The 27,024-nt window shown below is 32.6% G+C and overlaps 1 protein-coding gene across 1 annotated transcript in view; it reads right to left on the reverse strand.

The window, feature by feature from the left end:
- LOC118180982 (fibronectin type-III domain-containing protein 3A-like) overlaps positions 1–21,118 on the reverse strand; it is a 254,400-nt gene extending 233,282 nt beyond the window's left edge. Inside the window, exons 1-2 of the mRNA XM_035350064.2 lie at positions 20,995–21,118; positions 20,408–20,592 (exon numbers count right to left, since the gene is read on the reverse strand). Of these exons, the coding sequence (XP_035205955.1) occupies positions 20,408–20,540 (133 nt within the window). The 5' untranslated portion in view covers positions 20,541–20,592; positions 20,995–21,118. The remainder of the gene's footprint in view (positions 1–20,407; positions 20,593–20,994) is intronic.
- Between the last annotated feature and the right edge of the window lie 5,906 nt (positions 21,119–27,024).

The following is a 27,024-nucleotide window of genomic DNA, read 5'->3' on the forward strand; positions in this document are numbered from 1 at the left end:
AACAATTTTATTACGGTGCGAGACGAAAATGAGGACATTAATCTAAACTAATTATTATTCACTGGTACTTTGTTTCACTTGCTGACCTCTCTCATTTCGATGGCGAAATTTTTGTGTCGGTGTTGCTTCAGGATATCTGGATGCAAACCATCAATAGCGCTTCATACTATCAGCTTGCAGGTGACCTTTTTTACAACCAAGTCCAACCTTAATGGCAAATTGCAATTATAAAGAATGCATGGGTAAGGAGTTTCCATAATCAAGCAACAGGGAATTTTTACAAAAGGATCTGACGTTTTCTCGTTTGTAAACACATGGGTCAACAGCCAGGTTTATCGGCACTTGCTTGCACTAAAGGGTTTTAAAATAGCGCAAATGCCACTTTGAAATTTAGCTCTCTCTCTATTTCCTCCCCCTTCGGTTAAATTTGAAAGATCCGCACTATCTCTTCAAGCGTATTCACGTAAATATCCTGTATAATTACGCAGAATTTGGATGAAATCAAAGAAATCAAGATTGAGAAGTCAGTAAATTCTTGTTAGTAAAGAAGTTTTATTTATAAAACTGACGATCTCTACTTAGATAAGTATAAGATCTCTACTTAGATACTATCTAAGAAACTCATCGTCACTAATTAATAAGCCTAATCATTTTTCCTGATTTAGACGTAACTAAAATCTATTAGTTACGATTTAAGACACAAAAAATACCAGAACTTTTTAATTTACATTTTTATACATCAAGTTACGTAAAAATCGAGAAGCCGGTTTCCAACATGCTAAATTTTTCTATGATAGTAGCGTCAGAATAACTCGTCATAGCTCATCACTTCCTTTGAGCTTACTTTGCTATACACACAGTCTACATACACCCATTAATTTAGAGGTTTACCAAAAATTGGGTTTAAACTGTTAAATTAGTATATTAACTGTAATGCCACTTATAATAAAAAATATTCCCCACCAAATCTTCAATAAGAAAAATATTAAAGTTATATATATGCAGATTTATTCAATCCAGCAAGTTACAAAAAGTGAACATACAGTTGAATGGACCTTAACTAAATGTGCATGTGGGGCTGTTTTCTTCCCTTTTAGATTTATGCAGTCATCTCAAACCCGCGCGAAAGTCAGAATCTTGATTCTTTTTTTAAAAGGTGATCGTAGTTTGAAAAAATAAATAAAAGAAAGAACTTTCTTTAGAAGACAGATAGCTTATTGTAAAATTAAGGCATGTAAAGAAATATGATGGCGAAATAGCTAAAATTATTGGGAAACGTTGTGCAAGTGTACAGACTTTAATTAAAAATTACATACCAAAGGAAAATGTGCTCAACAAATCTCTAAGTGGTCGTCCAAGGTTAGTCCCCGTGATGCAAGAACTTTTGTAAAAAAGTAAAAAAGCAAGTACTCATGAATTAACAGAACACAGTGCGACGGCAATAGAGGGATTAAAAAAAAAGTTCAGAAATTGTGCGTAGAATTCTTCGATCAGCGGGATTTATTCGCACAGCTCCAAGAAGAAAAACCTCTGATCTCCCCATCACAATCGTCAAGAAAAAAGAAAAAAAAAAAGACTACATTTTTCAGATAAATACCTCAACAAAGACTTTGATTCTTTGCTAAACAGCGCTGTTTAATTGATGAAAGAAAATTCAGGTTTCCTAAAGTGATGGTTGTGAAAAGATTTAAAAATGAAGAAATTGAACTGGAAAATTTAATACAAACTATTAAGTATGGTAGATGGAGTGTGATGGTTTTGAAGAAATCTGCAATCACCTTTTGAAAAACTGTGACAGGTAAGCAGCTGGATCTTTCAACAAGAAAACTTACTGCTAAGACTGTTAGGGAATAGAATAGCTCGTCTATAAAGTACCCTCTCAACTACATTCACTGTCTAATTGCTAGATTTAAATCTAAATAGAACATATATGGGATGATCGGCGAATCTGCCAGTATACATGGTCTCAAATTAAACCAGATGCGAGAACAAATCTGATTCTGTCCGATACCAAACAGATTGTGGGCAGTGATAGATGCAAAAGGTGGACCCACAAGGTATTAGCTTTATTTTTTTTTAATTCATTTGAAAAGCGTAAATGAAAATTTGCTCTGTGTGTATTTAGACCTTTGTGACATGCAAAAAATCGATTTTTGAAACATTTTGTTGAAACTCCACGCACTATGGTTTATTTTCATGATTAGACATAAATTTACGTCTCAGAAGTTTCTTATGATACATTTATTTATTTACTTTTTAAAATATCATTACAAATGCAAATGAAGGTGTTTTTAGGTCTGTACGTAGACTTTTTATGTCTCTGAAGAATAAATAAGCTCAGAGGAAGTCGCGAGTTGGTCACATTAATTTCTCATTTTGGCGATAGCTTACATAAAGAGATAAACGAACGCAAACGACTAACATTCACTAACACAGCATCTTCTGGAATTGCTGAAAAACAGGAACAAAGATCGAATGTGTTTAGGGGCACGTGCTGCTTTCAGAAATGCAGTACGTACATTTTATCTAAAGTTTATAAGAAGCGTAAACAAAAACGAACTTTATTCAATGGAGTTCATTCACACGAAGACCGATTTTACGGAATTAAACGACCTCATCCGAATGACTTTGTTTAGCCGAAAAGACGATTAAATAAATACGGGTACAAAGTCAAATATTCAGGGGGAAAAAAACAAATGTTTAAGTACTAGAGTTTACGCTTGAATATTTTTAACTCACACACAAAAATAAACTGCACTGATTTTTACTAGGAAGTACAAATGTCTGTAGATATGACTTTTATCGAGAAAATTCAGAGGGCACATATCATTTGCAAAAGAAGACACAGAAGACTAAAAAACATAGAGAACAGAAGCATGCCAACATGAAATTTTAAACTGAAGAAAATCTAACTCTATATAAACTCCAGTATTTCAAGAGAGTCTTACATGGCTATCTTTCATCTAACCACAAAAACGTTAATCGAAATCTTGATGTGATATAAATGCCACGAATGAACCTCTCATGCACCGGCGAATAAGAGAAGATATTAAAAAAATAATGCAAAAATCCTAAAATTCAGCCTTGAAACATGCTTAAATACTTTTTAAAGTACCACCGAAACACAATATGCAAACAGAAAATTTTGTTATTTAAACCCTGATTAAAAAAAAGGGGGGCCACCTTTATCGCAAAACAAAAACAAAAAAAAAAAAAAAAAAGACCCGTCTCCTTATCTGCCCAATGTTTTACCAGTTCTACTATTCGTGATATACTAGAAAATTAATTTCGTAAAGATAATTATTTCAACTTGCATTCTCATGAAACTAAATGATAAATTATTTTTCTCCTTTAGTTCATCAACTGTGTTTTTTTTTTTTTTTTTTTTTTTGTAGTTTAAATAAGAGCTTATTTTATAAAAATATTTTTTCATCTTTATTTATTTTTACTGTTATGATAAGCAGTTTCGTATTTTAAAATAATTATGTACAATTCGCACTTTCGCTTGTATTCACTTATCTGAAATGTTGATAACCAGAAAAAGATAAAACATGCATTACGTACTATCCACATTACTTACAGCGTTATCATATACTCAAGTAACGTGACAGTAAGTAATGGTTGTTTTCATTCATTGTAAATGATAATTTTCATTTCTCAGAAATGGAAAGTAGAAACACTTTAAAGATTATAACAAAACCTACGTTAACAGTATCACAATGATTCCGAAACGGAATTAAAAAAACTTTCTCCAGCTAATTATTTTTTAAAGGGGGATGGGAGTTAGCAGCAATAAATCAATAGCAATTTATTCGCATTCGACTTGAAGAGTTGTATTTCAATCAAAGTGCATCCTCCCCTTCAAAAAAATAACACAGCATTCAGTTCCAGTGTTAATAAATTTCACACTTTTTTAATGCATGAAATGCGATTCAGACCCATCAAAAGCTATAACATTCAACTGCTCACGTATATGTCTGTGAGACTGGCACAATTATTGTAGATAACGCCATAAACAAGATAGTTTATTTACATTATGAAATGGAAAACAAATTACATAGAAAACATTTGAAACAGAAAGTAAGATTAAAAAAACTCAATCTCCCGTCCCCCGAAAAAAAAATCAATGAGCCAGTACTTTCCAGATATGATGAGTGCTAAAACAACTCATATATACTATATGTACATTCCCGTACCTGGGGCAGAAATGTGCATGTCAAATAATCCTACTTAAAAGGAAAAAAAAAAAAAAAACTTATTTCTGCGCTGTTCTTTATGATATGGTTTCGTGAATTTGATAAATTTTAGTCATGACTATTGAATCAAAATGTTTAAGCTTTTGCAAAGAAATAATATTAATGGCTCTAAGAATACGATGAATATATAAAACACTAATGCGTATGTTATGAACATGGTATGAACTTTGTCATGCGTTTAACCTGGAAGAGTTCTGTCAAACTATATTTGAAAAGCAACATACACGCGTCTGGAAAGACTGTCTGGGTCGTCGACACAACTACCTGTTGCAGCTCCACGGCATCAATCGTGATTCCGCCAAAGAAACACTTTTTCTCCCCCCTTCGACAACCTACTTTATAATACGAAATAATTACAGTCAAAATACCACAACAGCTGTATAGACGTTTATTTTTTACTCATTCTTCAATTCTACTCATTTATTTTTCGCATTTATCACAGAAGAAACTAGAAACACATATTTTCAAAAAGAGAAACGAAGCGTGAAGAAGTTCGATGCCAACTGGTGCACATCCAGGAAAAGTGTTTATCTCATCATCTCTGATACGTAAACCTACTATTTCTACAATCACACGGAGCAAGAAGAAATAAAAATGCAAGAAAGCTTCTCGCTCATATAACGTTTTATACATGATAAATTAAATATGTAATTTTTTAAATTTATTTTGTAATAGCTCCTGAAGTCTGCCTTTTAGAGATGTAGCGTACTTCCCGAAAATACACGTTAAGCAGGCTGCATATAGAACACTCGGCAACAACTAGATATCAACTAAATATCCGACAAATTTAATGTAAAAAAAAAAAATATTTTTAACAATTAGATTTTTATTAAAATATAATTGTAAAATATTTTTTAATTTAAAACAATTACACTCTTGTTTTAAGAAAAATTTGTTGATTTTACAAAGTAACAAAACGTGTAAAAGGTCCTTTACAGACTCTTTATATATTTCGCATTTTCAAAATTGATAAAATTATGCGGTAAAAACTATTTAGCAATTTTGTCTAATTTCTGCTGCGCCTCTCGTCTTAAAGTACACCCTCCTTTGTAAACTGCCTCTCATTAAATATACTGTCAGCTGATGCAGAAAGATATTTCTCAGTCATTTCAAGCATTTTTAGATAATTAGCTGCATTTATTTTCCACGGATCAGGAAGGAAAATTAATAGGGAATCTAGCTGAAATTCTCTGTACTGGAAGTATAGGTTATTTCTGTAAATTAATCCTAAAATGATTTATGGATCTTATGAACACAGTCAATACTTTTATTGCTTTACGATTTTGATTTTGTTAAAAACGCCATTGCATTTTCTTTCAGGTAGTTTTTACTAATTCTGTTTCATTAAAGAGAGCTACTTCAATGTAACTTTATGCTTACTGAAAAAATACAATTATTACGTCGTGAATCAAAAATACCATGAATCTTCTCTGAGACAATCACCCACGATTCCAGAGGTGATTTCAGTGTTCTGTGGAGGTGGTCATGCGAAAGAAGTGTAGTGCCGATGTTCAATTACGTATCAGAAATACTAATAATTGTCAAAGAAGGTGGCCACAGGACTGTTCGCTGTAGTTAAGAAAAGTACCCGTTCAGTTTAAGCATTGATGATTCTCATATAATGCAAATAATGTACATACAACATTGAGAAAAGTTAAAGAACCAACCATAAAAAAGGTGCTTTACGTTAGTTTTTTTTTTTTTTTTTAAATTCAGTTGATTGGTAACTCAAGGACGATATTATCATGTAGACTAACGAGATTCACATTCGCTACACAGAAATATGCTAATATTTGCTCCCGCTCTCTCGGCAACTGGAAAAAAAAAAAGTGTGCAATAAGGTGCTTTAAATTCTAATTTGGAAGACCATACGAGTAGTTTATTCAAATTTTTGCGTGCAAAAGGGAGAACTTGTGGATGCAAAGGTATCCGACGGGATTGTGAGAAATGACATGCGATTAGGAGAGTGGAACTAGAACAGATAGACACAGGTCCATAAAGATCTAAAAGTAGTCAAAAGCATCATGTTAAGAATCTGTAAACAGTTTAAAGACACTGGTTGTGTACGCAGACAACCAGGTGAAGTCGAAAACGTGCTCATTCTCAGGACCGTTAGGCAATCAGCAGCGACTCCTAAAAGAAGTAAACAAACAACTGACATCAACCAAGATATCAAGGGAGATAGTTACAGCTGCATGGACTCGACTATCGAGATATACCATAGGTGACAAAATACATAAAAGAGCGCTATTTGCAAGGAAATACATGATTTGTGTCCCATTAACTCGAGCTGCAAATGCTCCCGGTTGCAGCGGTGCAGTCATCATGATGGGAGTAACACGAATTGGAGCCAAATTCTACTTATTTACGAGTCTCGTTTTTGTTTGGAGAATGATTCTACACACATTACAATCTGGGGGGGGGGGCAAAACACACGTAACATCAGGGACAGGCGATAATTGGTGTAAATGTGGTGGACTCATGATATGGGTGGGTATCATTCTGAATCGCCGCACTGACCTTTAAATGTTTTTACTAGGGCAAATATGAATGCTGAAATACAGAAAGGTGAGGTTCTTGATCCTTAAGCCATGCTCTTCTGGTGTGAAATCGATAATAACTTCCTCCTAATGGACAATAATGCTCGTCCTCATCGGCTTGGCTTAATGACCCATTATCTTGAGGGCTAAGGATTCCAGCAAGGAATTCAGTGAAGTGACTCGCATATTCTCCGAATTTAAATCTAACACAACATGTGTGGACTAGGACGATGAGTTGTATTACTGTAGCCTGCAACTATGCATGGCCAAGATCTTTACAGCGCTATTTATCTGGAATACACTTTGTTACTGCAGAAATTCCTGAACCTAATATACAAAACATGGATAATCGTTCTAAAGTCTTCATTTTGTTCATAACTAATAGCACAACTTATTGTTTTTTTATGTACATCTAAAAAGTGGTAAGACCAATTTTTCCCTACCCCATTTTATATCAAATTTCCTGCGTTCTTATTTAAATTCATTATTTTTTTTTCCCCTAGAAATAAGCAATTTTGCATTTTAAAAGATATGTCAAGCACGAAATAAATAAAGATCTTGTGCAAGCACCATGTTCTTAGATGCAAAATATTTTAAGTTAGATGAGCTTTTATATTTATTCTTTTAATTTTCACAGTCCTTGCACTCACATAAAAACCAATTAGGCCCAGACTGTACCTTGAGTAGATACATCATCTACCCTTCTCCAACCAAATCTACTTTCCTTCCCATATCCAAATACATTCCTTCACGCATCCAAACAAGATAATTTCGCATTTAGCAGAATGGAAACTGCTTTTAGCAGGAAATCGCTATGCTCAACCCATAACTATTTCAACTTCAAAAATCGGTTCATTTCCGGTTTAAGTCAATAACTGGAAGCAGATACATCTTCAGTGAACAAAGAAAAAACTCTGAAGAGATGAGAGAATTGGGTTTGGACTTTCTTCCGACTGTTTGAAGCACTATTTATCAGTCTTTCGACAACCATTATTGGGCTATGAATAACCTACAAATACTACATTTGTGCTGCATGTTGCTCAGTATATTGTTAGTCGAACACTAGTAATTATTTACTGTACATATCAAAGGACACAGCAATAGTACCGCTAGCCGTGCAGTCGAAACTCGAATACAATAAATATTACCTTATCATACTGAAGTTTAAGAATGCAGACGAGAATGTCAAGGTCAACAACTCTCCGGCGTTCGGCCGGCACAAAGTGCCTATTTACATTCACAGCGTTGATCGGTCTGCGCCCAGAATGTCAAACGAGGAAATGAACAAAATTTAATTATGCAAGCACAAACCAGTTTTGGAATCTGCGCTTCTCCCAACGCATCTACGGCATTATGTGAGTGCCTCCCCCTTTTTCAAATTAAATAATTTTGGTGAAAACCCTGAAATGGACAACAAATACACATGATGCAATCCCTAATTATGCCCTTCGTGAAAGAGAGAAGAAAGGAATATGAATAAGAAAAACAATGAAAACGGAGCTTTCTCAGATTTCAAATGCAATAAAGTACTAAACATTTCGACCACATCTTCAGACTTATTAAGATAATATCTCCTCTTCCAATGCATTACAATTTCTAGCTCCCCGTTATCTAGAAATAAAGGCATATCCGTAATATTACTGCAGTCTTAATACTAAAATTACAACCTAAAATTATATTTACTTTTTAAAAACAGCAAAATCGATAATGTTAAAATTACGATGTTTGATTTATTAATCAAATTACAAAATATTTAGGAAATATATAAGGAACATAATAGTAACCAATTAAAATCCATATTACGTTGCCTTTTTCAAATTTTCCAAACCCAAGTAATTGCAAGCAACTAAGCTGCTGCTAATACATTAGAAATGGCCGGCAACAATTTAAAATGATTACATAACGTTATGTAATAAAAAGAATTTATATGTTTTTAGAATCCTTTGCTAGAAGAACCAAATAACACGGCATGTTGAGTTAAAAAAAGATATCTATTAAAAAGGTTAAAATTCCTTTATTTACATGTTGAGGCGGAATTTGCCCCTTACCGCTCCTTGCCCAGCTTTCCTTAAGCACCCTCATCTGCTCTGGATGAAAGGTAGAGACGGTGTGAAGGACCCCTAAGGCTATCAGCGCCACAGATATCTTGGATTCTTCCTCCCCCCCTCCTTGTATCTTTTTCCTCCCGTACATCGGGACACACAGACAATAGGGAAAGAGGTAAAAAAGAACAAACAAGCGCCAGACATCGAAACAAAAGAAGCTATTTATGGATCATCAACATTCAATAAAAAGATTTCTCTCCCCGTTTCTCTTTGGCGTGAGGACATTTGAAAATGAAATGACGTGAACATGATACAAATGTTAATTTGAAAATGATCAAACTGATTCTTCTGAAGAATAATATTTCATTTCCTAAGCCGAGAAAATCAATATATTAAACATCAATTTATAGCTTTAAAAAAAGAAAACAAACAAACAAACAAAAAAAAAAAAAAAAAAAAAAAAGAGTCTCGTTTTTGTTTTACCGCAAAGGGATGAAAATTATGCCACATCTATCATCAACAATCACCTACAATATCTGATTAGATGGATTTTATAAGATAAAAAAAGCTCTTGTGCATTACGGACTAGCAAAAATATATTTTCTTATTTCTGATTTTTAGATAAATAAAAGATCTCATGCATTACTAACTACTAGCAAGACCATATTTTCTTACTTCTGCTTACTTCTGGTTTTTATCTGCAATGGATATCTATAGGATTTTTTTACTAAAAGAAAACATTATTTTTTTTATTTCATACTTAGGAATAATTTATTACAATTACCACTTTAAAGTTACTAAACTTTTAATTTAAAGTGTAAAATGCACGAGAATTATAAAAATGTTTAAGATGAAAATGCAATTTGCTATTTTAATAAATGCCAGTAGCAGAAAATGTGAAGTTTCAGTAACATATATATTTTAAAGTAGTAGGGTTTTTTTTTTTTTTTTTTTTTTTATAAAATGCCTAAATATATACTTTCAACTTATAACAGGACTGTTTCACAAAAGTGAAAAGTATGTTTTAAAATAATACCATAAGATCAAAACCTTTATTTTTCTCAAAATTTTAAAAACTAAAATCAAGAAATATAATTATTGCATCATAGGCATTATTTATAATTTCAGGCTATGCCAGATGTGTCTAACAATATACACTGATTTCACATTCAGAGATTTCTTCAACTTTTCCAGATGTCTATTAATACATATTTATGCCTTTTTAATAGGAATCAGGCACTTTTCTCTCAAATTGTATCCTTACTTGAGTTTATAAATAAAATTTCAACAGCAATTTAAACATCTACAGCAGCAAAAACTAGCAGAAGGTGCCATTTAATGTAATCATGTTTCTCTAGGGCTATACTGACAACATTAACTAAATGATAAGATTAGATAACTGATCAGAAAAATATCCTTCAAACAAGCAATAGAATTTAACTAATTCACTATAAATATAACTAGAAACATATATACAGATACTTTCAAAGCATTTTAATTAGGAAAAGTTTGTTTATGAACTGTTCAAAGTGTATTTAATACAAAAGTTCATTTATGAACTGTTCACAATACTTCTAGGGAATTAATTGACTGATGCTGTATTCTTAATCTTAATTTTCAAAGAGCATCCCTCATTCGAAGAGAACTTGCCAATGTAAAATTTAATTTAAAATTAGGTAAAAAAAGCTTAGTCTGGGATAGATGGTTTCAGAAAATGCTTTTTTTTTTAATGGGAAAAAAATTATGTAGAAGTACATTTACTCCAAAACCGATCCAATCCACTGATCATCCTCAATCATTTTTTGGAGGCGAGAGGGGGGTTAATTTTAAATGACTGACTAAAATGAAAAGCAAGCTGTTTAAAGCCCTGACTTGGCGACATTTCTCTGTCACTTGACAATTTTTAAATCAATTTTGAGCTTATTTGGTGACTTTACTTCAGTTAAAAAAATGTATTCTCTAATATTTTTATCACATTAACCATACTGTTGATCATAATAAGTGATATATTTTCCATATTTTGATATACAAATGCTAATTTCAACAATTCAATAATAACATTAATAGCGATCACATTAAGCAGTATCTACTGTATTATATATCTAGGTTGGAAGTAGTTTTCAACAAAAATTAATTCTCATTTTAATCTAAAGCATTTATACAGCATTTTATGGCACCATAAAACACTGATGCTTCTGGAGAACACTCCTCATTCTTTGTTCCTTTACTCATTTATAACCTTTATATGTGTCAATGATGATTGGAGTAATATGATTAATATGAATCATTTTTATTCTATGCCACATGTTCCAAGTTTTTTGCCACCATTCTTGACATGAGCTGACACTTCACATTATTAAGTCATTATGCCACTCCTAATGTCCAGTGCAATTCTGGAGCATTTCACTAAAAGTGTTATTTCTGTTCAAAAAAACAAATTCTTTGTACCAAATAAGTAAGTTTCCTTAGCTTTTTAATTTTCTGAAGGTTTTAGAAAAGCAATGAAATAATCTGAGAAATATTTCCTGTAGAAAGAAAAAAGTTCATCTTTTGGATAGAGCTCATAATTTTCTAATTTATAAATTTCTTCTTATACAGACACACTTAGGAATCACAGTGAACCATTTGGTTTAAATTTATGCTTCCAGTTAGTTGAAAAGACAAAATGTTCACATTGACAACTCTAGTTTTCATTACACATACATGTAAACCAAATCCTAAAGAATTACTCATTTTGAAATTTTACATGCTGCATATTTAAATAATTTTCAAAAAAGTACTATTTAACTAATTAAGATAAAATATTTTAACAGATATCAAGACACTACAGATGAGAAAAATCCTAAATTTTCTCAAATCCAAACAGGTTCTTGAACATTTCAAATATAAATCAGGACAAAAAAAAAAAAAAAATTGCTTTATATCAAAAGATTAATAAATAAAGCATTTATCCCCCCCCCAGGAAAGCAAGTTCAAAAGCAGTTTTATTAGGATGGAAGATTTTGTATCTTTAAAACTTAAAAAAAGAGAATTTCACGTTTTTACCCCAGAATTTGAATTTTTCAAAATTTTATCCTAAAAAACTGTTAAACTCAAGTTTAACTTTTGAAAGCTTATTTTTATTAACATACAACAGAATCCCTGATTTTTAAAAGTTAATGAATTAGGAATTTAAAAAATAAAAAACAAACTTATGAATTTTCTTAATAGTCTGAAAAGAATACAGTATTCAGAATTTGTGCTTAAGTAAGGTAACCCTTGAAAAAAGTCCCTTTCTGTCTACCCTTGTTTTGATTTTTGTTTCTGGAAAGATTTTTAAAATATAAAGTTATGCAACTATTTTTTGTCAAGTTATACATACTACTGAACCTTTTTTTTTTTTTTTTTTCCTGCTTATTGGTTTGAACTTAGGCTTGGCCAGTACTAAGGTCACTTCATTGTGAAAGCACCTAATACCATCACCTCCTATGAAGGGACAAACAATTACAGTATTCGAACCCAAGCAGTATGCTCTTTTAACCACTATACTGTCTGGGCGACTCATACTGGACACACATACTTACAAATACAAACTTATATACATACATATAAATTTTTGCTGACGGCATACTATTTGGGGTCACCATAAGATGATACTGTTAATCCAGATCTCACTGAAATTGCAATAACTGAGGTTTCCCCCCCCCCCAAATGGAAGGAGTAAAATGTTTTTGGAAGTGGGAATGCAAGCATCAAAATTAGTTTTTAAGTTACTGAAAGATAACCCAATGAATCTTAGCTGTTTTCCTACAAATTTCAATAATATCTGCCTACCATTTCTGCCCTTTTGAATGTCATTTTCTAGTTACCCTAAGCAGGGCTGATGTTAGGCATTTTGCCACTCTGTGCAGATCATAAATTCCACTGCCAATGCCTGCCTTAAATTCTTAAGATTTTGGCATTCCTAAATTTTGTTTCTCATTGCTTTACAAAATTCCTAATTGTGCCAACCCAAAATTTTATCACTCAGCATAGCTGTACTGGCCCTGATTCTAGGCAATATAATAGTTAGCAGACGCTGATTAGCAGTTCAAACTCCAGGGTTTGGCTGCCTTTTGTTAATGTGTATCTTTCTCTTCTCACAGATGCACTAACAGTCTGTCCCCTTTGGTGTATCCTGAATTATGTTCTCCTTAATGAAACAGATAACTGATGGTTTAGCCATTCGCTATTCCTGATAAACTGCTCAAGTAATATTTAGTTGCTAATTTTTTTTTTTTTTTTTTTTTTTTTTTTTTTGGAGTCATTTTCTACTGTATGATGTGAAGAGCTGGATATATTTGCAATTTTGTATTTGGTAAGTGTTACCACTATCATTAGAAATGGTACAAAATAAAAATTTTGTAGAAGGAGGGAGGAATTATGTACAATTAAATCAAATGAAACCATTTACGTATTATGACAGCGAAAAATAATTGTAATGACGATACAAACTTTCAACAGATTAACATATCATGCTCCATCATCCCCACTGTTCAAAAATGAATAGCAGAATGTAAAGACACTTTAGTAGTCACTGGCCTTCATATTCACAAGATAGCAACCCTTAAAAGATAGCAAGATAGCAACAAGATCACAAGATAGCAAGATAGCAACCCTTAATCAAAAATTATGAAATATGTTTGAAAAGCAAATCATTTCTAAGGTAAGGAAGGATCCATGCTGCAGTAAGCTGACATGGTATATCTTTAGAAGTGTTATGTCATCCAAGTCTTAAATCTTGTGAAGTATACTGGAAGCTAAAAATTGTGTTACACAGGGTGGTAATAATAATTTAATCCTTTGGTATACATATTTTTCCATGTTTCTTCATTGAGTAATTTTATCCAAAACAGATTATTTTCTTGTATTTAAAAAAAAAAAAAAAATTGCAGATATGAATTCATCCAGGAAATAATTTTGATGCCCATTATTTATAAAGTTTCCTATTATTATTATTATTTAAAAAAAAAAAAACTTCCCTAGAATGATTTACTTTAAAAAGGTCCAAATAACGGTTTGCAAAATAGCATAATTCATTAAAATACTAAAACACTGATTACAAAATAATCCTAAAATTTTGCTGGTAAATTGCATGTAATTAGTAAAATTCATTAGAGTTGAAATAACTTTATTTCAGTACAAAAGCTACACTTTTTAATACGACAAAAAGGTTAATGTTGCTTTAAGAGAGTTAGTTGTATTGGTAATGTTCCCATTTCTAAAAATCATTCTGTTTTTTTTTCATATGCAAATAGCCAACAGTAGGACATCATCATACCACACAGCTATGATAATTCAAATAATGCTTAGATCGCATTATACAAAATAATAATGCACCACATTGCTATTTAAAAAATTATATGGAATACAGCATAGGATCACAGAATTAATATTGAAATCATAATTAATATTAATACTCATGTTAACAAAAATGAGTTCCTTTTCGTTACTCCTAACAATTAAATTCTTACTTGCTTGCCAATAAATTAATGGTACTTGATTATTATCCTGTTAACCATCAAAGGTAGAGACCCCACCATAGTTGTGCCAATGGTTCCTGCAGAATTCTGAAGGAACATGTGTCTCTTTAATTAATAAACAATCACTACATTCTTTTTTTTTTTTGCTTTATAAAAAGATTTTCACGGATTCCTATTATTTTGGAAGGCTTTTTGATTTTATAGGAGCCTCGGTTTAAAATGAGTTCAAAACTACAAGCAAGGTGGTCTATCTATTACTGTTTTATGAGCCATAGTCAGCTGACCATAATGCCCATTAATACACACTTTTTTTTATGGTAGTATTCCATAACTTTGAAATTAATTCACTGTTTGTCATTCTGGAATAAACAGGTCCAACATTTTAATATTTTTTCCCAAAATGGAAGGAACACTACAGCAATAACAATTTATATTCTTGATTATAAAAATAAAACATGGCTTATCGAAAATCAATAAACGAAAGAGCAGATGATACAAGTCTATTGTTAAGTCATGCTGATGAATCCTACTACTTGGCAGCAGTTTTCCAATATATGGAATAATACATAAGTATCAGATTAATAAACTCAGCTTTAAAAGATCTGATAAAAGTAATCTGTTTTAAACGTAACTGCTCGATTTTTCACCTCTCTTGCAATAAACCTTACTATCTTACTTTTAAAAGAGATCAAATACTATATTGCTGAGCAAGTCATATTATGATGATAAGTAAACGCAGTGATTATGATGAGCAGTAAATGAGTCATTTTGGGTGGCAGCAACAATTTTCAAAATTGCATCAAGGTCATACTGTATACTAGGATTTTACCAACAGATGAAATAAATCATATTGTCGAGATCTCCCATAGAGGACATTGTAGCACCCCTCAACTGTGTGAGAAAGTTTTGATTTGAGCGAGACATGGCGTAGATTTTGAGAAGGTAGTGTGAAGAGCCAGAGGCGTAGCTAAGGTTTTCAGCCCCTGGGGACAACTAAAGATTTTGCACCCCTTTCTGTGTTCCAAGAATGGAAAAAATTTCATTCTAAAACTTGTAGCATCAATTTTGTGCCCTTGGATGCAGCGCCCGGGGACAGATGTCCCTCCTTGCCCCACCCTAGCTATGCCACTGTGAACAGCTGTGTAACGCGTATTTGCTATGTAAACTGTACTATATATATAATTAAATGTGTTTATTTAAAATGTGGAGCAATTTTGAAGGAGCATACTTCATGCATACAAATGTAGTCAAAAGTCCTTAATCTGGACTCATCGGGACTTCGGCGATTCCGGATTATCGGTTTTTTCAGATTATAGATCATCAGTTTAAATCTGGTAAGATGGCATGCAGAAATTATAAAAAAAATATGAAACCGTAATTTATGAAATAAAGAGCAATTATGATCTAAAGGGTATCAAAATTCAAAAAAAAAAAAAAAAAAAAAAAGCTTAATATTTATTTCTTTACTTTATTAAACATCTCTTTCAACGTGCACATGCGTAAAGCATACATTACGCATAGTCGAAATTAGAAAACTGCAACTAGAAAACTATTTGATGTGTATTCGTGATATTTATAATGACGAGGAATTTGATTTGGTCAATCTTTGGATTATGGTAACTTGGCGATTTTTTGGCGACCAACCCTGCTACAGCAACCTGCTAGTTTTTTTGGACGCCATTTTGTTTTAACGAAGTAAAGGCATTTTTTTTTTTTTTTAACTCAACATTTTTTTCCAACAATCTGCTAGCCGAATTGCACTTATGCTAGAACTTTTATGGAACAAAAGTGCTTAATCATGATGAAGATTAGATACGAAATTGGGAGAAAGTGCAGAATCGCCCACTGCTTGCCGCGTTTTTAAAAACTGCACATACACGGTATCCATGTACACGTCGACCTATTTTCACTTAAAAAAACATCCCAGAATTGCACAAAAATGGCATTGCGCACACTCTTGACTTTATCCATGTACACTGCTAAAGTCCTAGCTAGTAACCTTTATCGCATTACCAAAATGTCGCCAAACTACCTGTTACCATATTCCGAAGATTAGCCTTTGATTTAAATCATATCAAAGACAGAGTACATCGAGATGAAATACTGCATTTAGTAAGGAATTATAAGCTGAATAAAATAAAAACATCGTGCTGTCAGATCAACTTCCAGTTCATTGCTTCCTAAAAATTCTTCGCTTATATATACATATAATGTATATATTAAAAAAAATAAATAAAAAATAAAAAAACACAAATTAATAAAGTACTTTCCTCAAGAAAGAAGTTCAAGTTTTCCTTGATTACTTTTTATATCCTACAGGGGCGTAGCTAGAGTTTCTAGCGCCCGGGGACAACCGAAGAATTGGCGCCCCTTCCTGTGTGCCAGAAATGGAAAATATTTGGTTGATCTTTACAATATGGTAACTGGTAGTTTGGCGACATTTTGGAGGCGATAAAGGTTACTATCTGGCACTTTGGTAATAATGTGAGCAGTACTCAGTTCCGATTACGCATTATTTTGTGTGAGGGAAATGAGAGATCATGGGATATGTCATGTGATATTAATGGACGAATTACGGTTCTTTAATCGGAAAAGGGGGGAAATCGGGAAAAAATCTGGAAATTTTGTATTTGGCTTTATTCTGTGTTGTGTGAAACAGTGTTTATGAATTTTTGGATCCCATGGCCGTAACTAAAGTGAATTCGAAATGGGTATTTATGTATGTATTAATTTAATGTATGTGCTCATTTATATTTTAAGTAGTGTTTTTGAATTTAATTATATTTTAATTAAATGATAGTTATTTTGTGAATTTTATGTTTGTAGGAATTTGGTATACATTTTAGTTGAAGTAAACGTGCATGGAAATAATTTAAATATCTGACAATAAGTATTTGTAATGGTTGCGGTATGAATTCGTTGGTGACGTGTATAATGTAATAGATGATTTAGAGGTAAAAGTTTTTGGATATTTTATTTATTTTATATGTGGAAATGTTCATTACTTTTTCGCGATCAGGTAATTTCATATATGTTCTTTTTACCGGGTTTAAAGATTGAGAAAATTGTCATGTATTTTCGTGAAATTTTTCTAATTTATGAGAAAAAAGCAGTGTACATGGATATAGTGAAGAGTGTGCGCAATGCCATTTTTGTGCAATTCTGGGATGTTTTTTTAAGTAAAAATAAGTCGGCGTGTACATGGTTTATGTGTATGTGTTATTTTGAAAAACGTGTAAGGAGTATGGTATTGTGCACTTTTTTCCAATTTTGCAGTGAATATTTGTCATGATTAAGCAGTTTTGTTAGATAAAATTTCTAGCATAAGTGTAATTCGCCTAGTAGATTGTTGGAAGAAGTGTTCAGTAGATAAAAAGAAAAGAAACATGTCTTTACTTCGTGAAGACAAAATGGCGGCGGGAAAAAAAAATAGAGGGTTGCTGTAAAAGAGTTAGTCGCCAAATTTTCGCCAAGTTACCATAATGTAAAGATCAACCAAATATTTCATTAAAAAATTTCGTAGCATCATGGATGCTGCGCCCGGGGACAGATGTCCCCCCTTGCCCCACCCTAGCTACGCCACTGATATCCTAGGTTTTATATATACGAGTTTATAATAAAATAATTAGTTAAATGCTGTGAAATCAAAATGCGATAACTTGGACACCCCCCCTCCCAAGAAGGAAGATCAAACCTTGTTTTATGCTTGATGACTATTAGTTATTTAAAATGTAAACGATAATTAATCAACATCCTAAGTAGAATGATGATAAATATACGAGATCTTGCAGTAATCAGAATCTTTATGACCCTTAATTTCTTCAAAGGCCTTAAATCCTCACATCATATTTAAATTTTCTTTCTATAAACACATTACATTCATAAATGTTGAAATTCATATCCAGTTCAATAATGCACTTAGCCTCTGCTAACATTGCATAAAAGGTGGCTGTAAGTTCATTGAAAAGAAAAAAAAATGCTTCCTGTTTATCCACACTCCCACCAAAATGTATGAAGCAATGCACCACGACTGACTGACTGATAACTTATAGTCAGAATACCACTGAGATCAGTAGTTTATCTGGCTCAATCAAATTCATGCCAGATGGGCACAATAACATAGAACTATCTTCACATAATGTCCGCTGTAAGGAGGAGCTAAGACGGATAAAAAAGCAACCAAGACCAGCAACACAAGAGCTAACTAGCAAGTAACCGGCCAGTAAAGGCGTGACTAAGTCGGAGTCATAAAATAAGTGTAGAATGTGAATAAAACTAGTGAATTTAAGAATTACACAGTACAATAAATAAGTAAGATACAAAATTAAGAATGCTAATAAACACATTAGTAACATTATTTACAGGTGGGCACTACGTGGGAAAGTTTGGGTCCCTGATAAGGTGGGCCGCAAGTGGGCGCAGTTTGGCATCCTCATTCAATATTTCGTAGGTAAAGATATCAAAATTTCTCGTATGGTCACAGTTCAGAGCATGCACCATGTCACCAAAAAAGCACTTATATGATAACCCACAATGTTGCCAAAAAATATCTACGTTTATTATTTACCTATGTTTATTATGTTGAAGTTTCAACTGTTCTTCGTCAATTGTGGCAGCTGCGTCATGCTGAGGTATTACATAATGTTATATTTGTGCAATTATATATTTTTTAGCAAAAACAAATTGCTACGTATATGGGGAGAACAAAAGAGCAATAAAATTGCAAGGATTTCTAAAAAAAAGTAAGGGCTTTACTTTTTTAATGAATGTGAAAAAAATAAGCAGAATCAGATGCTTTGTTGAATCAGACCTAAAGTTACCCAAAGACACATTTCTCTACTTTGAGTTTCTGAATGCTCTCAAAAGACTTTACAATTCAGTGAGAGTGCAGATGATCAGAAAAAGAAATAATGAATCGGGTCAGTGCAAATGAATACCGCATGTGAATTCCAAATTATCATGATGAAAATAATTAAACCAACAAAATCCACATTATATTTAGGAGGAAAAATACTTTGCCACTAGTAATAAATATATACATTAATTAATTCGCAAAGGACTGCTACAAAGAAAAAGGAGTTTGTAAAGCATTAAAATGACTTTGCTAATAAACGTTTTACTTAAATCATGAACCCATGCATATGGATTCTGAACAGTTTCTCACATGCCATGGAAATATAAAAGTAACATAAGAATCAGACATTGCACAAATCTCATGTCTTATGTCTATATATACATACACACATAAACTAATGTTAATTTTTGGGGGAAAATTTTTTGTTTTCCTCCCCCTATAGACAGAAAGGAATAAATTTTGTAACCATTTAAACATTAAACAGAAATTAAACGCATTGAAATGACAGTTATATTATGTTCTAAAAAAAAACAAATATCGGTAATGAGTCATTTCCTTTTGAGTACACATCAGAATATCCTCCATAGTCCCACAATACTATAGAAATGTGCAAAACACAAAGCTTGTCTGTATTCTACGCAAGACAGAAGAAATTCAATAGAAAATATTCATAAGAAATGATTTTTTTTTTTTAAGATTTAAAAATACAGAATAATACTGATGACAAACAAACACATTATAACTAAGAGACAAACTCCTAACCAGTATTGCTTTAAAATATATAACGAATTAATCTGATTTTTTAATGCATATATTTTTTCTGAAGCTCAGTAAGCGTTTTAAACAAAGTTCTCATTGTAAGTTTTCTGACCGTCTGTATTCAATTACAACAAAGTCCATTAGATTATTGTTTATTTTTTTTAACCACAATTTCAGTACTTAATTATGTTACTGTTAATGTGTTGTACTGTTAATGCAAAATCCTACAAATCGAAATTTGTCACATAAGAAAGCAGTTAATAATTCAAAAACTGGCATTTGATATAATATTAAAAAGTAGGTGTTAAAATTGGGTTTAAAAATCCTACTACAGCAATAAAGCTTCAGGTATTAACATACAAATGACTTCTTAAGAATCTTAAAGAAGCAAGACACCTAAATATATACTTTATTTATCATAATAAATTACTCAATTAATAAGAGTACTTACCATGGAAAGTACAAGGCATATGGTTACACAAATCTTGAACACCGTAACAGTATTCTCCATATGCATCAGTCCCTGGTGGGTAGACTTCATTTCCATTGGGCTCGTAATATCCAGCAACCATTGCAGTTATCATTGGAGAATTTCAGATCTGACGCTTTGAACACACTGGAGTAAAGTTGCCGGAGCTGTCAATGAAAACAGCGTGACCCAATACTCTTATGTAACATCAGTTTTGTTGTAACACTTAGTCAGAGCGACAATTATATAGCAAAACAAACAGTTACTATGCTAGGTCCCTTTAAATACTATTTGTCGGAGGCAGTAAAAAGACTTATTTAAACAAACTTAGAAAGCAATATATTTCAAAGAACGACTTTAAAATCGTTACGATCTATTTTAGACATTAATATACTAAATAATCCACTGACAGATACCGGTAAATCTGCATTCGGCTTTTAATGATGACGTTGATGTGTTATTCTAAGACACTACTTGACATCTCTTCCAAAATCCAAAATTGTTCGGAAGCAGAACAAATTACGTTTATCACTCACATACTCTGCGATATCCAACAGAAATACACTCACCAAACTGCTGCTAGTAACAACTTGCACAAAAAATTTCAGATCTACAAGGTACACAGTCCACTTGTGAAACCGCAAGCACTTAACGCAGTATCTTACGAGTTAGACAGCAATGTGCATACTTTACGTAAAACTCATTGCCAATCACTTTACACTGCTCTTGTATAGCCTCGCTAGCAGAGACACCAGGCGACCCAGATTGTAAGTTCATTAAGGCGCTACCTAACGGTCATTAGAAAACGTTTAACGGCTGAATTTGAACGTAATAAATTTCTTATTTCTATTATTATTTTTTTAATTAAAAGTAATCGAAGCTTTGAAACAACAATTATCAATTTTGAAGATTTACAAACATATTGTTGGGTGTGTATGGGTTCGTTACGAAATGAAATCACAAGTCCCATGAAAAATGAACAAAAATTTATTATTATCACAACAGATATGATTAAATGTCCTCAAATGATCTTGCAGTATCACAATATACCACAGTAGTTATCTTCTAACTACTCAAACGTTCAAGAGAACTTAATTCAAAACAGCTAAAGAAAGCTAATCCGCGAATTCGCTACAGTCAACGAGAGCAGTTTTCTAAACAAACTCTTAAAACAACAACAAACTAACTAAAATCATTGACTAACTGAATTGTTCCAAGTTCCAAGTTACACTTATGCCGAGATTATCAAGCATTCTGCTTGATGTGTTCCGGCTGTCATCAGATGTTTGCTCTTTGGGCGCTGAAAAGAGAATAAGTTCGAAGTGTGAGTCCAGAAGGACAGGAGCTAATGGCGAAGGGGCGTGACCAGTTGTCAGGTGGGCTGCAAGCTGACTTATCATTGGTAACGAGGCTTCTGAGAAATAACTCGCTAAAATTGCAATTAAATACACTACAAAACATATATGAATGTAGAAATAGTGAAATTAATTTCAAAAATCAGTCTTCTAAATTATTTACATATGCGTATTAGTCCAAGCTCGTCAGGAGATAAACACAAGGCACAGGAAGAAGAGCCCGTAAATCATGCCAATGTCAATATCGTGATCAATACAAAATTGTTGGAATTCAGCAATTCGATTATGGAATTATGGAGACCATTGGCGTTCCAGAAAACGAAACGGATAGTTGTCAGCCGTCTGGTGTAATTATCCATGAATTTGGGAGTCCGGATTTCGTTCCTGATGTGTAGTTGAGTTTTCATCAATTAATTTCTTGCACAGAAAAGGAATTCCAGATTTTTTGGTGCTACTTTGGTAGACGGTTGCACGGATTTTGGCGATTTTCTTTGGCGAGTAATACAACTTATGGTAAACCCATTGCTGGATAAGTTATTTATGGTAACCGATACTTTGTTGCCATTTTATTTAAAAAATAATGCGTTTTATTGTGCATAAATTCCGTGTTTAAAATATTATTTATGGCTTTTAAATATTAAAAATCAATTTAATTTTGCATTTTCATTTGAAATAAAAATTTTATTGTTTATTATATTTTATGAAATTTTATGTTGTGGATGATGTAATCAATGACGTCACCTTACTTTAAAAGTAATTCGTTTTAATATGTATAAATTTAATCTAATGTTTTAAATATTATTTATGGCTCTTAAATATTAAAATACAATTTAATTTTGCATTTTTTTAAAAAATGATTTTATTATGTATGATTTTTTAAATAATTTTAATTCTAGCCGTGATGTAATAAGCTCTCTGATTGGTTATAGAATATTTGTGCATTAACGAGCTGTAATCAGCTCCCTGATTGGTTACTGACAATTTGTGCATTTCCGCGCCGTTTTAAAATTTAATTTATATCTTCGAATTCCTTCAAAGATGTTATCTAAATTATGATTCTGATTTTTTATCGTGGTAGTTATCAATAAACAACAGGTTAAACACTCAAAAAAAATGTAAGTACATATTTTTCTTTTATTTTATAATTGTATACATCAATTTTTGTTAAAAAAAATTAATACACTATTTTCAGAAATTGCTGAGATATTTATTGTCCATATGTTTTAATGTTAATTATATTCTATATAACGTATTTTAAAGTATTTGAATTTAATAATATTCTAATTCTTTTATATGTTGGTATGATGATTTTTAATTCGATATTCAATTTCAGTAATATTTTAATCTAATTAAATGTTGGCCCAATGTTTTTATAGCGGTGTTTTTATTCTCTTCTTTGCTATATGAAAGTAATAATAACCTTACTTTAGTATTTTATACTCATAGTAAATGTATTTATTTACACTTGCCTGCCATCTTAAAAAATGACATTTTCAACAAAAAATTAATCCATTACTTTTAACGATATTTATTTATTTATTTTTTAAGTTTCGAATACTTTACTATGCGTAAAAACAGCGTTTTTCAAGATGGCTGACGTTTGTAAAAATCGCGCCAACAATTCGGCCAACGTAAATCGCCAAAAATCCGTGCAACCGTCTACCAAAGTAGCACCGATTCCTTAATGAAGGTGACCAACATACTTAGTTGTTGGAACATTTGTTTGGCCTCTATCATTATTTTCATAGCTTCCGGAGCGAGTCCCGTAGTTAATGCCTGAGCATATGATTTATTCGTCACTATATGTTCATTGAACGTTTTAGCTTTGGGAGTCACTTTCTGCTGTGGAAATTTCTCACATCCTCTATAGTTGGCTGTGTGTCCAATTTGCAAACAGTTGGCACATTTCGGAGGTTCAGATTTATCCTTTCAACAACTGAAAGTTTCGTGCGCCTCAGTGCTACGAATACAACGCGGCTCGTGATTGCAGTTCTTTTGCGAGAGTGGAACCCTTGGCAGCGATAACACTGCAAGGGTCCCGCTCTGCCCTTGTAATCCTCAACTTTGATTTTCATTCCCATAAGGAAAGATTCTAGATGGATTCTCTTATTTTTGTCATTTCTCTTAAGAGTAATGAGAAAGAGGGGGAGGTTGATTACATCACCATTTCTTCGTCTTTTCAATTGGTTGACACGGATGACGTCATAATTTTTGGCGACTAATTCTTCAGCAATTTCATTAATGTCCATGTAAGCCGGTAAATGCCGGATTACTACTTTTAAATTTTTAGGTGCAGGTAGCTCAAAACAGTGGAAACTCACCTTTTCATCTTTCAAAATTTTCTGGACTTGTTTAAAAATAGTAGATATTTTTACCAATATCTTGAATCCGTCCTGGATTTGCTTACCGAAATAGTCACTTTCAGAGTAGAGTCCATGCTTCTTTAAGAGCTCTCTAGCTTTATTCCAGTTGAAGTTGGTATCTCTTACAATAAAGGGCGGAAGCCGTCCACCATTCTTGTTAGGATTTACTGATTCCGGTGGAATTTCATCTATTTTTCCATCATCAATGGGTGCTGTTTCCATAGATTCTGGTTCAGCAGTGCTGGGATCATCTATGGGCGATAATTGAATTGAAAGGTTTCCTCCTTTATAAGATTTTTAAATCGTGCGCGAGAACTTTCTGGAACTTTCTCGAAATCAAAAAGAGATATTTATTAAATGTTACATGCACGCGCTCTTGTATTTTCCATTTTCCGGCTTAGCTTTCTTATAATATTCGTCACGTGCTGCACTGCGCGAGAAATAAAACCATTTAATTTACAATTGAACTAACATTAGCTATTTAAATACCAAATCCGTAACAATATTTTGAAAGTAAAGTAAGAACAGGTCAGTGATGCAAAGTTTTCAATATTAACGCAGAACTGCAGTTTCTTTGATGAAATTTGGGCATTTTTCTGTTTAGAAACGTTCCTTTTCATTTTTAAACTTGGAAATTTTAAATGTAAAGTATATATGGCATTAACCAAGTATCTTTGCAAAACATTTGTGCAGCTTTCAAAATACAAACGAAAATACATACTGCTTCAAATTCGAATTAAAGAAGCTTTGTGACTTTTATTTGAACAAGAAACTTTATTTTGCATTACATACGCGTAATAATCGGATTTAAAGAAATGAATTTTACGGTAATTCATATTTCCTTTCCAGCACTTCTGTTCCCCCCCCTTTTTTTTTTTCAAATATCAGCATCGGGATTTTATTTTTTATTTATTTATTTTTCTTTTATAGTATTGATCATCTTTTTTGAAAAATGCTTATCCTCGAAAATGGTATTTTGAGCTATAAAAAACAACTTATTCGAGACGTCCTGAAAGTGAACTCACATAAGTATTCAGACACTTTGAACAAATAATTCAGATTTAATAAAAACATTGAAAATAACCAACATTCAATATTTCATTGGATAATCTTTAGCCATGGATTTAATTCATTTTTTCGTGTAAAAATGTTCCATTTTTATTCCATTTCTCAGGTAATTTGCTTTTGGTCCATTTGCTTTTGGTCTCAGTTAATTTGCATTTCTATTTCTCAGTTAATTTGCTTTCAAAGAAATGTCATATTTCTTTATTTCTTTCTTGTGCTCAGTCCATACATGTTCGACAGAAATTCAGTCTGCAGAATGCGGACTAATTTCGATAACTTCAGGCCAGTTCTATAATGCCCCAAATGAACATTTGGGATCGTAGATTTAGGATCATTATCCTGATAGGACTTGAATGCATTTTGTATCTTTATGTTTCTTGCAGATGCTTTCAGGTATTCATTATGTTATTTAAATGGTTATACTGAGTGAAACAGTGTGTGAGCAGAAACTAAGTGAAACAGTGTACGAGCAGAAAGCAGGACGGGCTAGTTAAGCTCCCGATTTTCTTTATTGAACTGAAGTGCAACCTAGAAGGTGAGCAGATTCATCGGCTGAATAATATGTTCAGTTTTGACATACGTGTCGAAAAATACAAGCTAAGAAAAGGGCCTGTGCAGTAGTGTTTCCGTTGCCAGGCCTTTGGTCATACCCAGCACATGTGCAACAATCCAGAACGTTGTATGAAATGTAGTGGAGCTCATCGGAGCAATTCCTGCTCCAAAAAACCTGAAGAAAAACCGTGCTACATGTACTGCGGAAAAGACCATGTGAGTAGCTTTCGTGGATGTGAGGCCTACAAAAGGAGATTCCAGAAGAAGGTAACACCAAAAATTCAGCGGCAATCTGCACCGGAAGTGACTTTGGCGAATTTTCCAAAATTTCCCAGGAGTGACAATGGACTTGCTCAGATGAGTAACAAAACAGCTTACAGTGAAGAGATCCAAAATAAAGGAAGTCCTGCGCCCAGTGTTTTTGAAGGACTTTTATCATACTTCTCAAACTCAAATATTAAGGAGCTTGAAAAAATACTACTAGAGATACTCAGTTTTCTACAGAATGTGAATATTGCAGAGAAGCTCAGAACAGTTCTGCAGACTGTAAAGACTTTAATGGAATTCACCAATAGTGATTAAATTAAGTCAGCTCTTGTTCACCAGCTTTCTCCGGCCTTATTATTACGCACGTTTCGCATCCTTAAATATTACATCTCAATCATTAGGTAATCTTCCCAGTTCTTCAAAATTATTCTTTTCTATTGACAAATAAATTGACAAATTAGGTTCTGTTTAACATCATTCGAAGTTTCTAAAATATTCTACAAGGTGTAGGGCCTTGGGCCCGGTACCCTGGTGTACCAAACCACCGTTCTACCAGGAGCGAATGTGCATAATTTTTGGGTTTTGTTTCAACAAATCTAACTAAACAAGTCTAAACAACAAGTCTAACAACAAGTCTAACTAAACAACAAGTCTAAGTTTCAACAAGTCTAAACAATCCTTGATGCTAAACATCAAGGATTGCTTAGATATTTTTAATACTTTGACCATCTTTAAAATGATGAATAGTTAAATTTCTAACAGAACTTGCTGTTGATTTGTAGCATCTTGCCATATTCTTTTCAGATATGAAACTGTTAATATATTTTGCTGAAAAAGTAATAATTTCCAAACGAAGACGATAATTCGTGTGATGTAATTTCATTTAAATAAAAAAATAATGCCTAGAAACATCGGCTGTTTAAACATCTCAACAAAACTTTCGAGTGTCCAAATTGTGTATAAATTATTTTATTACAAGGAACGTTTCGATGATATC

Source organism: Stegodyphus dumicola, chromosome 6 (assembly GCF_044657685.1).
Source record: "Stegodyphus dumicola isolate Sdum_Otavi_A_Nest chromosome 6, ASM4465768v1".
In the NCBI taxonomy this organism is placed as follows: domain Eukaryota; kingdom Metazoa; phylum Arthropoda; class Arachnida; order Araneae; family Eresidae; genus Stegodyphus; species Stegodyphus dumicola.